The sequence below is a fragment of the Arachis ipaensis genome, chromosome B2, assembly GCF_059453495.1.
Source record: "Arachis ipaensis isolate K30076 ecotype BB chromosome B2, ASM5945349v1, whole genome shotgun sequence".
In the NCBI taxonomy this organism is placed as follows: domain Eukaryota; kingdom Viridiplantae; phylum Streptophyta; class Magnoliopsida; order Fabales; family Fabaceae; genus Arachis; species Arachis ipaensis.
The window spans coordinates 28,154,830-28,177,430 of record NC_142437.1 but is presented as its reverse complement, the minus strand read 5'-3'; the positions used below and the strand labels follow the sequence as shown (position 1 = coordinate 28,177,430).

General features: G+C 36.7%; 2 protein-coding genes across 5 annotated transcripts; one reads left to right on the top strand and one right to left on the bottom strand.

Moving 5' to 3' along the window:
• Window positions 1-12,625: 12,625 nt before the first annotated feature.
• LOC107625159 (GPI mannosyltransferase 1-like) lies at window positions 12,626-16,448 on the top strand. The gene is made up of 5 exons (XM_016327742.3): window positions 12,626-12,843; window positions 13,567-13,872; window positions 14,405-14,586; window positions 15,267-15,799; window positions 16,080-16,448. The coding sequence occupies exons 2-5, from the start codon at window positions 13,568-13,570 to the stop codon at window positions 16,392-16,394; spliced, it is 1,335 nt and encodes a 444-aa protein (XP_016183228.1). The 5' UTR covers window positions 12,626-12,843; window position 13,567; the 3' UTR covers window positions 16,395-16,448.
• Window positions 16,449-16,939: 491 nt separating this feature from the next.
• LOC107625158 (putative pentatricopeptide repeat-containing protein At1g56570) lies at window positions 16,940-22,313 on the bottom strand. Of its 4 annotated transcripts, XM_088505506.1 has the most exons (4): window positions 20,162-20,936; window positions 18,058-19,768; window positions 17,215-17,528; window positions 16,940-17,087 (listed from the first exon to the last, which is right to left on the bottom strand). In XM_088505506.1, the coding sequence occupies exons 1-2, from the start codon at window positions 20,774-20,776 to the stop codon at window positions 18,557-18,559; spliced, it is 1,827 nt and encodes a 608-aa protein (XP_088361632.1). In that variant the 5' UTR covers window positions 20,777-20,936; the 3' UTR covers window positions 16,940-17,087; window positions 17,215-17,528; window positions 18,058-18,556. The 4 variants fall into 4 exon arrangements, 1 of the variants encoding a protein (XP_088361632.1); XR_015905333.1 differs by lacking the exons at window positions 16,940-17,087; window positions 18,058-19,768; window positions 20,162-20,936 and adding exons at window positions 21,497-21,562; window positions 21,867-22,292 and having other exon boundaries at window positions 17,390-17,528; XR_015905335.1 differs by lacking the exons at window positions 16,940-17,087; window positions 18,058-19,768; window positions 20,162-20,936 and adding exons at window positions 21,505-21,562; window positions 21,867-22,007 and having other exon boundaries at window positions 17,397-17,528.
• Window positions 22,314-22,601: the final 288 nt, after the last annotated feature.

Sequence of the window (22,601 nt, the reverse complement as noted above, 5' to 3'; positions counted from 1 at the left end):
TAATTAAATACAATAAATATACATTAAAAGTATCATAATAATAATTATAAAAATTTCAGTTACAAATATTAAAATTCTACAATTTATATATGTTAATAGTATATCTATCTTACTCTTTCAACTAAGTTTAAATTTGACATTTTTTTTTTACTAAATACATTTAAATATATCATGCTTATAAAATTAATTTATAATTTTATATGATATTTTTGGTATTTTTTATTCTCATTTATTTTTTTAAACCAAAGTAAATTCAAATTTGACATATCTTCTTACTAGGTATATTTAAATATATCATGATTATAAAATTAATATATTATATTTTTAGTGTTTCTCATTCTTATTAATTTTTTTTAAATTTTTTTTTATTATTTACAAGGCAAAAAAACCATATAAGAAGATAAAGTATGACAATTAAAACAAATAGAAATAACAAATGAAGATGTAATTTTGTACAACTCTAATATAAATGACCTATGTCTTTTTTAAAAATATATGAATTTAATTTTTTTAACTAATAAACTATATTTTAATTTATATTACTTTTAGTTGAATAATTATATAGAATTATACAAATTATCAAATAAATATTCTGTAAATTAGTTTTAATATAAATAATTTAAATTTAACATTAATTTATATATTATCTAATCAATCTCTAAATAATATAACACTTATTAGAATACACTATATAGTATAATTAATTTACCTCTCCGCTAGTAAGGTATAATATCTCATCAGCCAAAACCCACTTAGAATACAAATTTCTCCCATTCTTAAGAATCAAATTAATTTGACCTAATACACAACAAACAAATTATTGATGAACGGATATTTTATACGCTTTTTGACATCACTTTCATATAGTTTTTAGTAGTTTTATTTAGTTTTTATTAAGTTTTTATAGGTTTTAGTGTTAAATCCACATTTTTTTATTCTACTATGAGTCTTTGTGTTTTTGGGCAATTTCAGGTATTTTTTGGCTGAAATTGAAGAGTTGGAGCAAAAGCCTGATTCAGAGACAGAGAAAGCACTGCAGATACTGTCCAAATCTGACTTGTCTGCATTTGGAAGAGCTTTTCTGGAGTTACAGAAGTCCAAATGGAGCTCTCTCAATGGCTATGGAAAGCTGACTCAGAGCTTTCCAATAATATATAATAGTGCATACCTTGCTTTGGATTAGAAGGCCCAAAACTGGTATCCAACGCCAGCTTCCTGCCCCTTCCAGGCATCCAGTGCCCAAAGAGTAGAGCCCAACGTTCAAAGGCCCAGAGAGGACCCCCTTAGCTAGTGCTCCACGCCCCAAGGAGCCTCATAGCACGTGGATCTCATCAAAGCTAAGCCCAAACACTCACCAAGTGGGCCCAAAAGTGGATTTTAGCACTAAATAGATTACTTTATCCTTACTAGTCATCTGTTTAGTATTTAAAGTGTATTTTACATCACTTTTCACATATCATACACCATTCACATTTTTCCATTGTATTTTCTCTTCAGCATGAGTTTCTAAACCTCCTAGGTTGAGGGGAGGAGCCCTGCTGAAACCTATGAATTAATAAAAGTATTACTGTTTCTCTTCGATCCGTGTTTGATCAATTCAAAGATGTATATTCGTTCTTCATCAATATGAATGCGTTGAACTGGCATAAGGTTATCACATTCTACATGGGTTCAGAGTGCTTCTTTCATCGGACAATGATGAACCACCAGCTTGAATATACGTCTCTCAGACGGCTAATCCACGATTTCGCTGGAGACTTCTCGAGACATCAGTTCAGCCGATTTATGGGGAGATTAGGGTCTCTGTGATAGAGGCTAGAATCCTAAGAAGCTTCACCCTCAATTATAATGGATCCGCACTAAACCTAGGGTTCAGATCTGGAGGAGTATTGACAGTTGCTCAAACTAGTGTCAATCACATACAGCCTGCCATTGAAGAAATCACTCACAAGCAGAGAAGACAGTAATACCAGAGTTAGTTCAAAAAGGCTAAGCGACTCCAATCCTCAATTATAACCATTCTACTAATTTCAATACCTTATATCCTTCTCTCATATTTCTTTTACTGATTCCATTCAAATTCAAAATCAAACTGCATTCAAACATAATCAACCTTCTAATCTGCCTGACTAAGACCTGCAAGATAACCATAGCTTGCTTCAAGAAAACAATCCTCGTGGGATCGACCCTGACTTGCTTAGGTATTACTTGGATGACCCAGTGCACTTGCTGGTACAGTTGTACAAAAGTATGGGAATTCGTGCACCAAGTTTTTGGTGCCGTTGCCGGGGATTGTTGAGTTTGGACAAACTGCCGAATTGTCTTGCTCCCTAGATCAAGTACTTTATTTCTTGATCATTTTTAATTGAGTTTTGAGTCCTCTATTTTTATTTTCTTCTTCTTATTTTTTCGAAAAATTAAAAATCTTTTCGAAAATATTTTTTTTTCTTTCTTCAATTTATGTTCTTATTGAGTCTTTGATTTTTGCAAGAGTATAACTTTGATTAGAGTCCTTTATTTTGATTTTCTTCTTCTTCAAATTTTCGAATTATTAAAAGCTTTTCAAAAATAATTTTTATTTTATTTGTTTAATTTTTGTTCTTAGTTTGAGTCTTATGTTCTTGTTGAATTTTTTGTGTTCTTGGAGTCTTTCTTTCTAAAAATTTTCAAAAATATTTTCTTTAGTTAAATCTTGTTTTAAATCTTTAAGTTTGGTGTTTTCTTGTGTTTTTCTTTTTATTTTTCGAAAATTTCTTGTTAGTTTTCTAAAAATTTTAAGTTTGGTATTCTTTTTATGTTTTTGTGTTCTTTGAGTCTTTGAATTTTGTTCTTTGTGTTCTTGTGAGTCTTCAAAGTGTTCTTGAGTCTTTTTTGTGTTTTGATCTTAAAATTTTTAAGTTTGGTGTCCCTTTGTATTTTCCTCCAAAAATTTTTGAAATTAAAGGGTGCTAGATCTAAAAATTTTAAGTCTTGTGTCTGTTACTTGTTTTTCTCTTTCATCGTTAAATTCAAAAATAAAAAATCTTTTTTATTTTTATTTTAAGTTAAAAATTCAGACTTTAGTTTAAAAATTTTTTATATTATCTTATCTTAATTTTAAAATTCAAAAAAATTAAATCTTTTCAAAATAAAAAATCATATCTTTTTCAAAATCTTATCTTATCTTATTTCAAATTTAAAATTTCAACTTACGAAATTTCAAAATCCAAAATATAAAATTCAAATTTCAATTTTAAAAAATTAAACCTTTTCGAAATTCAAATCTTGTTCAAATCTTCATCTTATCTTGTTTCAAATTTTAAATTCAAATCTTTTTAATTTAAAAACTTATCTTTTCTTAACTTTCTTATCTTTTCTATCTTACCTTTTCTTTTTAAATTTTAAAATTAAATCTTTTTCAAATCTTTTTAATTTCTTATTAAATTTTGATTTCAAACCTTTTCTTATCTTATCTTATCTTCTATCTTATTTTCAAAATTCAAATCTTTTCTTACTTAATCACTTCTTTCTCTCTCTTCTTTTTCAAAATTTCCTAACTAACTTCTTCTCTCTTCTAATTTTTTAAAATTCTCGTCTTCTTCTCTCTCTTATATTTTCGAAATTTTGGAATTAAATTTTAATTTCTTTTTTTATTTTCGGTTTAAATAAAAAATTAATTATTATTTATCTTTTCTACTTTTATCTCTTTTTCTACTCCTTCTATCTTCTTCCTTCTTCATCTTCTACCTTTCTTAATCATGAATCCAAGTGAGAATAAGGAACTCAAGAGAACTCTAGGATCTTATACAAGTCCCAATGCTGACTTCTATGGAAGAAGCATCAGCATACCTCAAATTAGAGCTAGTAGCTTTGAATTAAACCCTCAACTTATTACTCTAGTGCAGCAGAACTGCTAGTATTCTGGGCTTCCTCAGGAAGAACCTACAGAATTTCTTGCAGATTTCTTAAGGATTACTGACACAGTACATAGTGAGGGAGTAGACCAAGAGGTCTACAGGTTATTGCTCTTTCCTTCTGCTTTAAAGGATCAAGCAAAAAGTTGGTTGGATAACCAGCCTAAAGCTAGTTTAAAAACTTAGAAACAGTTAGTGGACAAGTTTTTAAACCAATACTTCCCCCTAGAAAGGTGATCCAGCTGAGACTGGACATCCAAGGTTTCAAACAAAGAGATGGTGAATCTCTTTATGATGCCTATGAGAGGTATAAGAGGATGCTAAGAAAATGTCCCATTGAAATGTTTCCAGAATGGGTATAGTTAGACATCTTCTACTATGGACTTTCAGACATGGCTAGAATGGCCTTGGACCACTCTGCTGGTGGTTCTATATACATGACTATAGGAGAGGCTCAAGAGCTTATTAAGACAGTTGCCACTAATCAGCATCTGTACTCATCTCCTGAGACCTCTACAAAAGGAGAGGTTAAGGCAGTAGCTGCTGAACCTAACCCTCCAGAGCAGGATGGCCCATTGACTCAGCAAATGCTGGAACTGCAAGAGGCTCTGTGAGAAACTCAAGCTTCTAATAGGAATATAGAAGCCCATTTGAGTCAAACAAGGCAGCAGTTATCTAAGCAGATAACAGATGAATGTCAGGCTATCCAACTGAGGAGCGGGAAAACTTTAAAAATCCAACCTCAGTATAATAAAAACAAAAAGCCCATAGAGGATAACCCTACTGGCATTGAATGCCAAGAAAAAGGGAGAGAATGGGCGTCCAAATGCCCAAGGGGACAGCAGCATGGGCGTTGAACGCCCATGCAAGGGAGGTCAGTTGTTCATTGATAACAACCCTCCTAAGCAAGCTAGTAAGCCCCCCTTCCAACTCACATGGCATTCGGCCTTCATCAACCAAGGTTGATGAATACAAGGCTAAGATGCCATTTCCTCAGAAACTCTGTCAAGAGAAAAGGGATAACCAGTTTGCCCGCTTGGCGGAGTATCTCAGAACATTAGAGATAAAGATCCATTTTGCAGAAGCTCTTGAATAGATACCTTCTTATGCAGAGTTCATGAAGGACATTCTAAGTCATAAGAAGGGTTCGAGAGAGATACAAACAGTCCTCCTCACTGAGGAATGCAGTGCAATCATTCAAAATAGCTTGCTAGAGAAGCTTAAGGATCTTGGAAGCTTTATGATACCATGCACTCTAGGTGATGCTTGTACAAGGACAGCTCTATGTGACCTTGGGGTAAGCATCAACCTAATACCTGCTTCTTTAATAAAGAAGCTTTGTTTGACTGATGAAGTCAAACCAACCCGCATATGCCTTCAACTTGCTGATGGGTCTATTAAAATACCATCAGGAGTAATTGAAGACATGATTGTCAAGGTTGGACCCTTTGCCTTCCCCACTGACTTTGTGGTGTTGGACATGGAGAGGCACAAGAGTACATCCCTTATCCTAGGAAGACCTTTCCTAGTTACAGGACGGACCCTCATTGATGTTGAAAAAGGGGAAGTAACCCTGAGAGTCAATGAGAAAAATTTCGTACTGAATGTTGTCAAAGCTATGCAGCATCCAGACATTCCTAAGGAATGCATGAGCATTGACCTCATTGATTCCCTGGTGGAAGACGTCAACATGGCTGAAAGTCTCAAGGAAGGGCTAGATGATATCCTTGATGATACTTAGCGTAATTCAAAGGAACCTCTGGAAACCTCTGAGAAAAAGGAAAAGCCTCCAAAGCTTGAGCTTAAGCCACTACCATCCTCCCTGAAATATGCATTTATGGGAGATGGAGATACCTTTCCTGTGATCATAAGCTCTACCTTAGAGCCACAGGAAGAAGAAGCACTTATTAAAGTGCTCAAAGCACATAGGAATGCCCTTGGGTGGACTATAAGTGACCTTAAGGGCATTAGCCCGGCCCGATGCATGCATAAAATCCTGTTGAAGGATAATGCCAAACCAGTGGTACAACCACAGAGGCGTTTGAATCCAACTATGAAGGAAGTAGTGCAGAAGGAAGTCACTAAACTATGGGAGGCTGGGATCATTTATCCCATTTCTGATAGTCCTTGGGTGAGCCCTGTCCAAGTTGTCCCCAAGAAGGGAGGGATGACAGTGGTTCATAATGAAAAGAATGAGCTGATCCCGAAAAGGACAGTCACAAGGTGGCGTATGTGCATTGACTACAGAAGACTCAATGACGCCACCAGGAAAGATCACTTTCCTTTACCCTTCATTGACCAAATGCTAGAAAGACTAGCAGGTCATGCTTTTTATTGTTTCTTGAATGGATATTCCAGATACAATCAAATAGCAGTAGATCCACAGGATCAAGAGAAGACAGCATTCACATGTCCATCTGGAGTGTTCGCCTATAGACGAATGCCATTTGGCCTGTGCAATGTGCCTGCCACCTTTCAGAGATGCATACTATCCATCTTCTCTGACATGGTAGAAAAGTTCCTTGAAGTATTCATGGATGACTTCTCTGTTTATGGAGACTCATTTGACTCCTGTCTTGATTATCTGACCCTGGTCCTAAAAAGATGCCAAGAAACAAACCTAGTTCTAAATTGGGAGAAATGCCACTTCATAGTAACTGAAGGCATTGATCTTGGGCATTAGATCTCAAACAAAGGGATAGAAGTGGATCAAGCTAAGGTGGAAGTGATCGAACGCTTGCCTCCACCTACTAGTGTTAAGGCTATCAAAAGCTTCCTAGGACATGCAGGATTCTACAGGCGGTTCATAAAAGATTAAAATCACCAAATCCCTGTACAATCTCTTGGCCACTGATGTTCCATTTGTCTTTGACCAAGAATGCCTGCATGCCTTTGAAATTCTGAAGGCCAAGCTTGTGAGTGCTCCTATCATCTCTGCACCCAACTGGGACTTGCCATTTGAGCTAATGTGTGATGCAAGTGATCATGCAATTGGCGCAGTCCTAGGTCAGAGACATAACAAGCTTCTGCATGTCATTTACTATGCTAGTCGCGTATTAAATGATGCGCAGAAAAATTACACTACCACAGAAAAGGAGCTACTTGCAGTGGTTTATGCCATTGACAAGTTTAGATCCTACCTAGTAGGATCTAAGGTCATTATTTATACTGACCATGCTGCTCTAAAGTATCTACTCACTAAGCAGGATTCTAAACCCAGACTTATAAGATGGATATTACTCCTGCAAGAGTTTGATATAGAAATTAGAGACAAAAAAGGGGCAGAAAATCAGGTGGCTGATCACTTGTCCTGGATTGAGCCAGTAGCAGGCACTTCCTCTCCCTCTACTGACATATCCGAATCCTTTCCAGATGAGCAACTCTATGCCATCCAGACAGCACCTTGGTTTGCAGACATTGCAAACTATAAGGCTATACGGTTCATTCCCAAGGAGTTTACCAGGCAGCAAGCCCGGAATCTCATGCATGATGCAAAATATTACCTATGGGATGAGCCATATCTCTTCAAGAGATGCTCGGATGGAATAATCCGACGCTGTGTGTCTGAAGAAGAGGCACAGAGAATTCTATAGCATTGTCATGACTCTGACTATGGAGGGCACTTTGGAGGTGAGCGGACAGCCACTAAGGTACTCCAAAGTGGCTTTTACTGGCCTACTCTCTTCAAAGATTCTAGAAAGTTTGTCCGTAACTGTGATAATTGCCAGAGGGCTAGCAATCTTCCTCATGGTCACAGCATGCCTCAACAAGGGATCTTAGAGATTGAGTTGTTTGACGTATGGGGCATAAATTTTATAGGACCATTCCCGCCTTCATACTCAAACACATATATCCTTGTGGCAGTAGATTATGTGTCTAAATGGGTTGAAGCAATAGCAACACCCACCAATGACACCAAAGTAGTAATGAAGTTCCTCTAAAAGAACATCTTCAGCAGATTTGGTGTCCCTAGGACACTAATCAGTGATGGAGGAACTCATTTCTGCAACAGACAGCTGGATTCTGTCTTAAGCCGTTACGGAGTTCGCCATAAAGTAGCAACACCGTATCATCCCCAAACCAATGGGCAAGCTGAAGTCTCAAATAGAGAACTAAAGCAAATCCTAGAGAGGACAGTAAGTGCCTCTAGAAAGGATTGGGCTAGAAAGCTTGATGATGCTCTGTGGGCATACAGAACAGCTTTCAAAACCCCATTGGAACTTCACCATATCAGTTAGTATATGGGAAGTCCTGTTATTTGCCAGTGGAACTAGAACACAAGGCCTATTGGGCCACTAGACTCCTCAACCTTGATACTAAAGCAGTAGGAGAAAAATGGTTGCTCCAGCTAAATTTCTCTTAGATGCATTTGAGAATGCAAGGATCTATAAGGAAAAGGCAAAGAGGTGGCATGACAGGAAGATAGCTTCCAGAGTCTTTGAACCAGGGAAGAAAGTTCTGATCTTCAATTCAAGGCTCAGATTATTCCCTGGGAAACTCAAATCTCGTTGGAAAGGACCGTATGTGATTACAAGAGTATCACCTTACGGACACATAGAACTTCAAGGAAAAGATCCTGAAAATAGGTTCACTGTCAATGGACAGAGGGTCAAACATTACCTTGAAAGAGATATAGAGCCAGGAGGCTCAACACTGTTACTAAATTAAGTACAGTGAAGTCCAGCTAAAGACACTAAAGAAGCGCTTGTTGGGAGGTAACCCAACCTTACTCAACCATAGTTATTTTCCTTCATTTTGTTTTTCCTTTCAGTGTCAGAGTCATGATCATGTGCACCAGTCAAGAGATGGAATTCACAACAGTGAAAACAGAACACTCCGGAAAGAGTGCCAAAGTTGAACGCTAGCCAGGGTATCCCTGCTGGGCGTTCAACGCCCCAATAGGGGAGCATTGCTGGTGTTGCACGCCAGCCAGAGAGCAGCCCTTGGGCATTCAAACGCCAATACAGAGAAGCAGAAAATCTGGAATTTCCTAGCCTCTCAGGACCAAGAGGTCCCACAGAAGCTCCACCTACTCCACCTTCTTCTTCCCCATTGATCATAGTTGCTCGAGGGCGAGCAAAACTCTTAAGTTTGGTGTTGCAAAAACTCTGCTTTGTGACTTCTACCACTCTTAAGTATAGAAGAAGAGGATGGAGCAAATTAGAGAGTATGCACATGAACTTGTGTAGCCGCCTCAACAAAGATAAAGGAGTGACATAGAAGAGATCAAGAACTACATGGGATCCTCAAGGAGGAGCACTGGCCACCAACATTCAGGTGGATTCGTTATCTTTTACTCTTTTCCTGTTATTTTTTTGTTTTCTGTTTGTTTATTTATCTGCTCTCTTGTTCTAGTTGCATGATCATTTGCATTGATGTCTTAAAGATGTAAAATGTTCTATATATCTCTCACCTTGCTTAAATAAAAAAAATTATTGAAAAGAATTGAGAGATGCATGAATTTCAAGTTTAAAATAAGATTAGTTTAATTAGTTTGATGTGGTGTCATTTGCTTTTATTTTCTGAATATATGAAATAAACAGTGTATATTTGAAGTTGTAACTTTAGAATGTTGGCTCTTGAAAGAATAAGGAAAAAGGAAAAATATTATTGATAATCTGAAAAATTTGAAAATTGATTTTTGAAGCAAGAAAAAGCAGCAAAAAGCAAAAGAAAAAGCATGTTGCAAAAGAAAAAAATTTTATATGCATGCGAAAAAGAAAGAAAAAAGTTGCAAAAAAAAAAGAAAATAAAATAAAAAAGCAGAAAAATCCATTACTGCCCAAAAATGCAGGAAAAGGAGGGCAGATTGAAAAAGCCAATAACCCTTTAAACCAAAAGGCAAGGGTAAAAGAACCCAAGGCATTGAGCATCAGTGGATAGGAGAGCCCAAAGGAATAAAATCCTAGCCTAAGCGGCTAAACCAAGCTGTCCTTAACCATGTGCTTATGGCATGAAAGTGTCAAGTGAAAGGCTTGAGACTGAGCGGTTAAAGTTGTGGTCCAAAGCAAAAAGAGTGTGCTTAAGAACTCTGGACACCTCTATCTAGGGACTCTAGCAAAACTGAGTCACAATCTGAAAAGGTTCACCCAGTTAAAGTATTTGTGGCATTATTGTATCCGGTGGTAATACTGGAAGACAAGGTGCTTAGGGTCACAGCCAAAACTCTGAAAGCTGTGTTCAAGAATCAAAATACGCTTAACTAAGAGAATCAATAATATCATCTGGATTCTAAGTTCCTAAGGATGCTAACATCTCTGAGTTTCAATGGATAGTGAGATGCCAAAACTATTCAAAGCAAAAAGCTACTAAGTCCCGCTCATCTAATTTTTAACTAAGCTTCATTTGAAACTTAGAAATTTATTGTATCTTAATTTTTTTTATCCTACTGTATTTTTAGTTGCTTGGGGACAAGCAACGGTTTAAGTTTGGTGGTGAGCGAATATTTTATACGCTTTTTGACATCAATTTCATATAGTTTTTAGTAGTTTTATTTAGTTTTTATTAAGTTTTTATAGGTTTTAGTGTTAAATCCATACTTTTGGATTCTACTATGAGTCTATGTGTTTTTGGGCAATTTCAGGTATTTTTTGGCTGAAATTGAGGAGCTGGAGCAGAAGTCTGATTCAGAGACAGAGAAAGCACTGCAGATGCTGTCCAGATCTGACCTGTCTGCATTTGGAAGATCTTTTCTAGAGCTACATAAGTCCAAATAGAGCTCTCTCAATGGCTATGGAAAGCTAACTTCCAGAGCTTTCCAGCAATATATAATAGTCCATACCTTGCTTCGAATTTGAAGGCCCAAAACTGGCGTCCAACGCCAGCTTCCTGCCCCTTCCAGGCATCCAGCGCCCAAAGAGTAGAGCCCAACGTCCAAAGGCCCTGAGAGAACCCCCTTAGCTGGTGTTCCACGCCCCCAAGGAGCCTCATAGCATGTGGATCTCATCAAAACTCAGCCCAAACACTCACCAAGTGGGCCCCATAAGTGAATTTTAGCACTAAATAGACTACTTTACCCTTATTAGTCATCTGTTTAGTATTTAAAGTGTATTTTACATCACTTTTCACATATCATACACCATTCACATTTTTCCATTGTATTTTCTCTTCAGCATGAGTTTCTAAACCTCCTAGGTTGAGGGGAGGAGCCCTGCTAAATCCTATGAATTAATAAAAGTATTACTGTTTCTCTTCAATCTGTGTTTGATCAATTCAAAGATGTATATTCATTCTTCATCAATATGAATGCGTTGAACTGGTATAAGGTTATCACATTCTACATTGGTTCAGAGTGCGTCTTTCATCGGACAATGATGAACCACCAGCTTGAATATACGTCTCTTAGATGGCTAATCCACGATTTCGTTGGGGACTTCTCGAGACATCAGTTCAGCCAATTTACTGGGAGATTAGGGTCTCTGTGATAGAGGCTAGAATCCTAAGAAGCTTCACCCTCAATCAAAATGGATCCGCACTGAACCTGGGGTTCAGATCTGGAGGAGTATTGGTAGCTGCTCAAACCAGTGTCAATCACATACAGCCTGCCATTGAAGAAATCATTCACAAACAGAGAAGACAGTAATACCAGAGTTAGTTCAAAAAGGCTAAGCAACTCCAATCCTCAATTATAACCATTCTACTAATTTCACTACCTTATACCCTTCTCTCATATTTCTTTTACTGATTCCATTCAAATTCACAATCAAACTGCATTCAAACATAATCAACCTTCTAATCTGTCTGACTAAGACCTGTAAGATAACCATAGCTTGATTTAAGCCAACAATCTTCGTGAGATCGACCCTGACTCGCTCAGGTATTACTTGAACGACCCAGTGCACTTGCTGGTACAGTTGTACGAAAATGTAGAGATTCGTGCACTAATTACTAACCAAAATCCAAATAATCAATGTACAACCTAAAGTTCAAAGTTCAGCAACATCATTTACATCCTCAGTCAATGAGTAGTACTAAGGAATCTTTTTGCTAGAATAAATGAAGTGGAATGATTCACTTAGGCATGGAAAAAGCCATATTTATGAGTGAAAATTCAGATGCAGTTAAATTCATGTAAAAGTTATAGTTGAGAGTTGTTAAATAATTTAATAGATTTGACTAAATTATCATTTAACAACTTTTAACTATCAACTTCACGTAAAATTAACTATACCTGAGTTTTTATATTTCAAAAATTCTTAAAAAATTCTTATCATCAAAATAGAACTCAGTTCACCATAATTGTTTTAAAATATTTTAATGTCTTTTTTAATTATATAAATCATGTTTGATAATTTTTTGTATTAATAAATAATAATATATATTATTTTTAAATTTATATAAAAAATATAGATTAAAAATAATATTAAATACGCTGACATAATTGTATTTGAGTCTGTTTAGGTCTTTTTTAAAAAAAAATTTATTTTTTATTAAAATACATTTAAATAAAAAAAACATGTCGAACAAGTGCTGATAAATGATGCTGGGTTGGTTTATTTTGTAATGGTTTGGCGAGGTTTAAATTTTTTTTAGTTTTATGGTTATTTCTTTGAGCAGTTCTAAATCCTTAATCTTATTTTCTGTGTTTTGGGCTTGGCCTTGGACCAGCATGGATGACCGGACTCGAACAACCAGAACCCGCCCGAAACCATATACCCTGAAACCCGACCCACCTTTACTGGTTCCCTGAAACCCGAAACCATAAGGCCCCTTCTGCTTCGTTCCACCCGTTCCTCTTCGCTGCCGTTGAGCTCGAAGATGCCGTCGTTGCCGGAGTGAAAGCTCCGCCGTTGCTGGGTTGTCGTTGCCTTGTCCGAAGCCGCCAGGTTGCCGTCGCTGATGTCGCGCTTTGGTGCCTCCGTTCCTCTTCGTTGACGGTGAAGTAGCAGATCCAACCCAAAGGCTCCTCTGGATCCTCATATTTGCCATAGCAATCTATTGAAATTCTATGGTAATCCCAGTAACATAACATTCTAAACTGAATTGTCTTTTTCATTTCTCTATTCTCAATTTCTCATCTTAAAGTTGTTTCTTAATTGCACCTTAACTGTTTGATAAAATGCCTTGGTGTGTTTGGATATATATGAACTTTAAGCTGCATTGCCTTATTCCAATTGCCGATTAACTATGACAGAAGACTGCAAGTTTAAGAGCACTTTGATGCCAATAGAAAGCAATAGTGGTTAGCAAGGGTGCAATTTTTAACAAGCACTTTGGAATGAGTTATTACCACTAGTTCTAAAGTTATAGCTGTTAGCAAGGTGCAACTTTATTTCCATATAGTTTCTCTGATTCGCATCTAGTACAAGGGCTGCTCCCATTACTGGTGCCATAGGTCGCGATGTTAGGTCCATTGATCCTTAAGGTGATACTAGTTCAATTTAAACCAACAATCTTGATTAACAAAACTGAAACAAAATCAAATCATGACAAATTTGAACTGATTGAATTACTAGTTATACTAATTAGATCCCACAGTGCCACAAGAAATGATAAATCATCTGGAAGAGACAAAGGTAGTATCTTCTATTAAAATCCACTGTGGCCATAATGATAATGGCAAAGTCAATGTTTTCAGCTTGTTGCTAAGATATCTGAGGCAACCTTATGTGTACTTGAAGATGTATAGTTGATTAACTGTGTTACTATTGACCATCTTTTTTTAATTTGTCAGCATGATTAATCTTTCAGCTATGCGATCATTGGATTTTACGTCACTGCTTCTATTCTCTGCCATTTTTCGTGTTATTTTAATTATATATGGAGAGTGGCAAGATGCTCATATGGAGGTTAATTATACCGATGTTGATTACCTAGTATTTTCTGATGCTGCGTCTTTAATGGCTTCGGGTGATTCCCCTTATAAGAGGACCACATATGGCTATTCCCCCTTGCTTGCATTTCTTCTCATTCCTAATTCATTAATCCATCGATCTTGGGGAAGGTTTATCTTCTCAGCTTCAGGTATGGATTTAGTTTTGTGCAGATAATTATGTCTTGTGTAGTGTATATTAGATGATGTTTAACATAGATTCTTTTTTTGTTCAGCCAATTTTTCCTTTTATAGGAAGTAGAAAAATAAAAATTAATTCTTTCAAAATAGAGATGGAACTCTCTTATAGCTTATTGCATCAGAAATATGGTTATTACAATGTTGGAGTCACAATTATGAGAAATTTCCTTTTTAGGCCCCTCTTAGTTATAAATGCTTAGTTAGGATTTAGTATAAATAAATAGAAGGGATAAGGTTGAAACAAGAGATGTTTTGTCATTTGGTTATTCTTTTGTAGAGAATGTCAGATCCCTGAATTGAATAAACAATAACAATTTTACACCATTTTTTTTACTTTCTAGTTTCTTCCTATCTCTGAGCCAGTCCTGGTATTGCCCTTATTTTAACATTTGTAATTAACTACTTTAAATTGAGTCTAGATTAACTCTTTATAGAAATCCTGTGTTGAATAATTCTCCAAACATTAGACCTAACCATAAATATCATGTCTAAAATGCAGATTGCTGGTGGGATATTTTATCCATTTTATTCTACAGCAGAGGAAGGTACCCAGAAAACTCTGCAACTATTGTGTCATGACATGGCTCTTCAATCCATTTACTTTCACCATAGGGACGCATGGGAACTGTGAACCTGTTGTTTGTGCCATGATATTGTGGACAATTATCTGTCTTATGAAAGGTACAGTTCTACTTCTCTATGATGTAAATAGTGTAATGAGTATAGATTGTCAATCTTTTAATCTGTAATCCTTTCTATGTTCTAACATGTGGCTATTATGTTTGATCCACTGGTAGAGCTATATTTTGGCCATTTATCTTGATATAAGAAAAATCAGTTTTCACAAATAGGTTTTACATTCTGCGTTTCGGTGACTCTTCACAAATATTTTGACCCTAACTTTCAATAAAATGACAAGAATCAATAAAAAAAAATAAAGAAATGAATAAATAAAATAGTAAGTCAAATTTTCAACATGTATATAGTAAAAAGCCTGATTTTTATTTTTTTAAATGGACAATGATAATAATAATCTTCACTTTTTGACCCTGTTCGATTTTAAATATCTCCTTCCAATCATTCTGAAAGCTAAATAAACTGCAGTATATAATTGATGTTGTATTTGGTGGAATAGGGGATCAGAAAACAGCCTTCTAGCTACGTTTTAATTCGACTTTTGCCTTTCCTCTGTTGATAATTTATGTTAGAGCCTTGCATTTTTTATTATTAAGTTCAAATTCTGTTGATGCTTCAAAGCAACATATTTTTGTAAAAGGTATACAATATTCGATATTTGCATGTCTTTTGAAGACTTCATTGTATGCTTTGGTGCCTTATCTTTTTCCTCCCACATTTTACAGGTAATCTGTTGCAGTCAGCATTTTGGCATGGACTTATTGTCCATTTCAGGATTTATCCCATAATTTATGCCGTCCCTATTGTCCTGGTTTTTTATCCAAATTTCTTCCCATCCAATCGGAAACCTATCCTAGAGAACTGGACTGCTGCTCAAGCAGAAAGACTCAATGATGGGAATTGCTTGTGTTCCTTACATAATCTCTTAAAATGCATATTTACAAGGAAGAGGCTGATGTTTGGACTGGTTTCGGCAGCGGTTTTCTTCTTATTTACTGGTTTGTCCTATTATTTATATGGATGGGAATTCCTACATGAGGCATTACTATACCACCTTACTAGAACAGACCCAAGGCACAACTTCTCCATCTATTTCTATCACATCTATCTTCACTATGGTTATGATATTTCAGTGGTGGAGAAGCTTATCTCATTTTTGCCACAGTTCATGGTGCAGCTGGTTCTTATTTTCTGTTTTGCAAAGGATTTGCCATTCTGTCTATTTGCTCAGACTGTAGCATTTGTAGCATTCAACAAGGTTTGCACTTAAATTTTCCACTAATTCTTATTCCCATTTAATTGTTTGCAAGGACTTTGGTATATTAGATTTTTTATATGATGCACAACTTTGTCTCTATTGGGAACTATGTTGTACACTTAAATCATAAAATTAATATACCTTTTGCAATTTGCAAGCGATAATATCTAAAAATATAGAATATTTGAAAGAATATTGTGCTATTTTATTCCAGTTTAGAGTAATTAAGTTAATGCTCAAGACCATGAGTGCACTAATAAATGCTTTTTTTATTTTGCAGGTGATAACTGCACAGTATTTTGTATGGTTCTTTTGCTTGTTGCCTCTGATATTACCATGGAGCAAAATGAAGCTTAAATGGGATGGCACGCTTTGCATTCTTTCATGGATGGGAGCTCAGGTCCATTGGCTAATGTGGGGTTATCTGCTTGAGTTCAAGGGTATAAACGTATTCTTAGAGCTTTGGGTGGCAAGCTTAGTGTTTCATGCAGCTAATGTTTTCATCCTTACATTGGTTATTCGCCACCATACATTTTCTTCATTTTTCCTAGGTTTAGAGGATGTCAAGTCCAAAAATGTTGCTAAACTTGAATGAGTGACTTTCTAAGTGTCATCTGTCATTAAAAATTCTTATTGTTATTGCTTTCGTTATCTCGGTTTTGCTTCAGTAATTGAACTTCATTAGATTTGGAGGGGAGGTAACTTTGTTAAAATATGGCAATGCATTATGCTAATATGCTATCTAAGAATCCTTGCTGAAGTCTAGCTCTCTAGAAAGACACTCCAACAGATGGTTCTACAATGAATGATGGGGCGGGGTGGCAAAATGGGCTAAGACCTCTAGACCCAGCTGTTGGCCGGCGGTCAAAATGGGCTAAGACCTCTAGACCCAGCTGTTGGCCGGCCTAAACCGCCGGAAAAGCATCCCACTGAAAACCCACACTGCCTAACCTGCCGGAACAATCTTACATACACAAGACGAGAGAATGCATCGATTCAAGAACTAGAAATTTAACTTTATCTGCAAGCATTATTGTTGAATTCCATAAGAGGCCAAAACTTTTTTTCGCCCTATACAAATGTCACTAACAACGTGTTTGATCGTCTATTTCATGAAACCCTAGAATCTCATACAGCCCATTAGAAAAGCATACAGAGCCAGCTTTCATATAACCATGTAATGTACATTATTCATGCAATCCCAGTTGCATCTCATTCATCATTGTGTTCTTAGCAAGATACTATCACATATAAGCATAAATCACCATACATGAGAACCAAACTACTGCTTAATTTCTGACAGAAAGAGGGGAAATAGAGCAATTATAGTGTTCCAAAAAAAAAATCCATCGCTCGACCGCCTTCAGGCTCTGAATTCCTCATGCTATGACTTGTTCATGCTTTCTGCAGATGACAAATAGAAAATATATAAGGCCTGAATCAAATGAGATGGAAAGAAGAGATGTAAGGTTGCACATGGGGGGCATGTCTAACCTGCATCGGAAGGTACAATTTGAATTACGGTGGTAGTTCCTCTTCAGAAACAAGCGATCGGAGAAATATATCCTTCTCAGGCGACAGTTTGCATGCGCTGAACCCGCGGCGTCTCCATATAATTTGTGCCATATGCTCTCTTCGTGAAGTCCGCTAAATTCAACTGGATTTGATTCCACCCATCATCCATTCTAAGCGGCATGGTGCAAATGTATGGCTTAACTCTAGTGACAGCCTGTAACATACAAAATAGTTCATCACTTGGGATGCATATCTGAACAGTAATTCATACAGAACAAGGCATACAAAATAGTTCATCACTTGGGATGCATATCTGAACAGTAATTCATACAGAACAAGGCATCTATGCTTGAAGATGCAAGGTGTTTACTTCCGAAAACCGGTGACCATGAGATTTGCTTTCAAAGAAAATGCAACAGTATAAATAAGCAAATATATCTTTTTAGTAGTAATTATCATCATCATTATCATTGATTGAGCTTAAAAATGATCGCTTCGTATTAAATAACTGCCTTTAGCAAGCTATTGAATCATGAAAACATCAAAAATCTAGTATAAAAAATTAATAACAATAGCTAAAAAATACAATGTGCAATATGCACATAACAAGAAGGGTATTTTTTACCCATTGTATACATGTATGAATGGCATAAAACAAGGAGTGTGATTCCTAATTTCATTTCCCCATCAAATCACAATCAGAATGAGACAGTCATCCCTATTCAGTAATAACTAATAACTACCTCTTCATCTTTCTTGATCAGCATCAAATATCATTTGATTCTAAGTATACAAATATCTAAGCTCACAAATCTCATGCAAAATTCCTTGCCATTATTTGCCTTCCTCTTTAGTCTGTAGCATTTGTAGAGCTTAGGACCCTGACTTGTTAGAAACTTAGCAATGCAAGAAAGGGAACAATTTTCGTTTTGTTTGCTGTTGGAAAGATTCCACATCTTCCTACTTTTGTCTTCTCTCTTCCAATAAATTATTCTTGCATCCCCGAGAGCAAGAAAGAACAGAACTTAATCAAAAGATAACCTGCTCTTCTTCCAATTAATTTTCTGTTGATTTCTATTTTCTAAACTAATCGAAGCAACTCTCTCTGCTAAAACATGTAAAATGCCGGACTCTTTCCGGTTTCTTATGAACAAGTTGATTGAGATAGCAAGAATTGAACCAAATGAGCTGCTATGAACAGCTGAGCATTCGGCAATGACATATTAACCATATGGCTTGTGTTCAAACCTCATTTTCTTGGTCATGTACAAAGCAATCTAAGTCAAGTGTATATCCAAAATCTTTCATATGCGTAATCAATACTTCCAAAACTTCAACAATCTGCTCATTTGAAGAAACAAATTCACCTCCAACAACAAAACTGTAAACCTGGTTTTTCAATTCAATCCAGCTCATCCCTGCCTCTTTCTTATTTTTAATACCTCTCATAAGCTTCCTTAAGCAGGCAACACCAGTCCAGTTACCTTCAGCAGCAAAAAAATTTGATAAAAGCACATAAGTTCCTGCCCTATTTGGCTTCATTTCCAACATCCTTGAAGCTGCCAGTTTGCCTATACTTCGTTGTTTATGAGCTTTACAAGCCCCAAGAAGGGCAACCCATATAGATTCATCCGGCTTAAAAGGCATATTCTCTATTAGTTGATAAGCTTCCTTTACTCTACCAGCACGCCCAAGCAGATCAACTACACATCCATATATCTCTTGATCGGGTGCAACATTATAAAATCTTGTCAATAGTCTAAAATATCTCAGGCCCTCATCCACTAGTCCGGCATGGCTACAAGCACTCAGAACTGCCATGAGCACTATCCTATCAGGTTTGATACCTGATCTGACCATCTCATTGAATAATTTAGTAGCTTCTTTTCCATGCCCATGAGCCCCATATCCAATCATCATGGAAGTCCAGGAGACCAAATTTTTGCATGGCATCTGGCTAAATATTTTATGTGAATCTGTTATATTTCCACACTTTCCATACATGTCAATAAGGGCATTGGATAATGCCAAGTTGTTATTGAAGCCTCTACGAAAAATTCCCCCATGAAGCTGCTGCCCACAATACAGAAACGCTAAGTTACCACATGCAGCTACCACACTGGTGAATGTGAAGCAATTTGGACTAAAACCTTCAGATACCATTTGAGAAAAGATGCAGAATGATTGTTTAGGATCCAATGTCTCAAAACCAGCTATCAAGGTATTCCATGTGATAGTATCTTTCTGACTCATTTCAAAGAATAATTGCTTTGCCTCACATGCTGAACAAGACTTGAAATACATGTCCAGTATAGAATTCATGACAGGAAGATTGGACTCAAATCCATGATTAATCACTGCAGCATGTACCTGCTTGCCCAAATTACCCAAGCCAGTAGATGCACAAGCTCTAACAGCAATTGAAAAGCTGAAGGGGCTCAGCTCTCCTTCCTCCTGTTTATCGCCAAGGAAATATGAAAACCCCATTATACTGAGCTAGTCTCTACCAAGAATTTTAATGTTTTCCTTGAAGTTCCTCTAAGGTGAGTTTATCTCGCAAATGAGAAAATTAGAGGTTACCTACCCTTAATCAATAAATGGTTAATGATTGTGGTTACCTCCTTAGTTTATCACCTTAGAGGAGCCTTAATCTTAACAGAATACATGAATTTTGTAGGATGGAACAAAGTGGTAGAAATCTCACAGCATCCGTTATATGAATACACAATTTAACATTTTGTTGAAAAGAAAAAAAAATGTGTTCTCTATTGTTTTTCTTTGCTGCTATGAGACCCATCTTTTTGAGTAAAACAAACATGGATTTGGAACCAGAAAGTGGGAACCTACCAGAAGCATTTGGCGGAAAGCTCGAAGGCCACCATAAGCATCTCCTCTATGAGTATATCCAGTTATCAACGTTGTCCATGAGACAGCATTCTTCTTAAGGATACTCTCAAAAACCATTCTTGCACTGTCCATGCTACTACAGCAAGTGGCATACACATCCATTAGCGCATTATCAACATATATGGATGACCCTTGAGTACCATTCTTTATAGCCAACCCATGAACCAACTTCCCACACAAAAGCGCACTCAGCCCCTTACATGTCTTCAAAACTGCAGACAAGGTGAACTCGTTAGACCGCATCCCGTATCTCAACATCTCACAGAACACGCTCCACGCACGACCATGGTGGTTGCAAGAATTATAGCCAGTAATCATAGCAGTCCAAGTGACAACATCTCTATGTGACATTTCATCAAACAGCATGCGTGCTTCTTCAATGCACCCCTTATCAAAATATGATTTGATGAGATCAGTGGCTAAACCGGAAATGTCTTTGGGGCAAAACGGTGCAATAGAATTCAATTGGGTGTCATCGGCAAGAGAGTTATGGACAATGGTGGGGATGGGCCGGAAATGGGTTGGGGACAGTAACTTCCTAGTACCAGTCATCATCTTCGTCCTTGTTTATGAAGAGTGACCATAGAAAAAGTTGTTTATTTTTTCAGCATAAGATGATAGAAAAAGTTCTTCATTTTTTCCGTGTAAGATGAAGCAAATAATGACGAAATGTCAACAAAAATGGTTTAATTAATTGGGAGACTGACTTGAACCTAAAGAGCAGAAAGAAGCAGGTAGTTGTAGTACAGACAGTACCTGTTTGTGAAAGCAGGTTTAACGGTTAGGGATGTGTATAACAGCATAAGGAACACCTAAACTATAGTTATTAGAACTGAACCTGAATCAACAGCGATCAGAGTACTGTAGTTATCGGGTCACTAGTTCAACCGTTGGGTGATTAGTTGAACTGGTTGACCCGGTTATAATTAAATAATTATATATAATTTTTTTTTCATAATAGCTAATTTTTATTTTATTATTTTTAAAATTGAATTAATACCACAGAACTAATTTAAATGTCTACCTCAACAACATAGTATAAACTAAAGAGTGTATATAAATGTTAATAAGATTTTAAATCAATATAGAAGAGTCAGACAGAAAAAACAACAGAGATCAGCTAATCATGAGACAAAACACAAAACTCCAATGCACATCTTTAAATCTTTATTTCATTGGTTTCACCTATATCAGCATTCATTCACCGCACTCCCAGACTTCACTTAAGCACTAACATAGTTAAGTTGAGGATTCGACCAAAGGCTGAAAAAGTACCTTACTACCTTATCATCCTCATGAAGCACAATAGAAGGAATTTCTTTATTGATGATCTTGTCAAATCTGTCCATCACAGAATAAAAGTGTAAGGATTTAAACCCTTATAAATTAAACCTCAAGCACAAAAATGGATTGATACAACGACATAATATCTTAAAGTAACAGCAAAATGGTATACACAAGAAAGCAAAAAGAACAAAGAGAACAAAAGATTAAATCAATTAGTTTTACATACAAATACAATTCATGTAAACCTTATTACAAATGAAATCAGCCAGTTTCACATACAAATACAATTAGCCTCAATACATTAAAACATCAAAATCCAGTATAAAAAATTAATAACAATAGCTAAAAAAAATCTCACCTACAGCAGAAGCAGAAAGCCAGAAACAGTCAGGGACGATTTTTCAACTCGGGGAAGTTGCCGTGTTGCACAGCTGCAGAGTAAGCCGCCGGCGAAAGAGAGCAGAGCTTCGGTGGAGGGAGAGCTTAGAAGAGGAGCAGAGCAGAGTCTGCAGATGAGCCAACACGATGACGACGGAGGAAGCAGATCCAGACAAGGCACGAGGCGGAGGCACAGCGGAGGAAAGGCGGCCGGGACGACACTGACGGAGGAGGCACAGTCGCGAAGGAAGCAGAGGCGAGCAAACACTGACGGCGCGAGGACGAGGCAGAGGAGCCGGCGAGGAGAATGACGAGTGACGACCGGCAGTGAGCGTTCAGTGAGTGAGAGAGGTGAGAGCGAGTGTCTGAGTGAAGCTCTGTAAGGTGCGGTGAGTGAGGTGAGAGTGAGTTGAGGCTGGGGATGGTTGGAACTTGGGTGTGCCGTTGAATTGAGGTTTTTCCTTTGTTTTTATTTATTTATTTTTTTTGGTGACTTTCCTTTGTTTTTATTTTCCTATCGTATTGAGGATTTGATATATATAAAAAAACAAAAAACAAAAAAGAAGAAGAAGAACTGAAGAAGAGAGAGACGGTCCGGTGTTTAAAATTGGCCACGTCACCAATTTTCATGAAATCCGAACGTTCAAATCGGTTCTTAGGTAAAAATTAAACACCAAACAAAACACTATAGAATTAACTTTAATACATATATTAT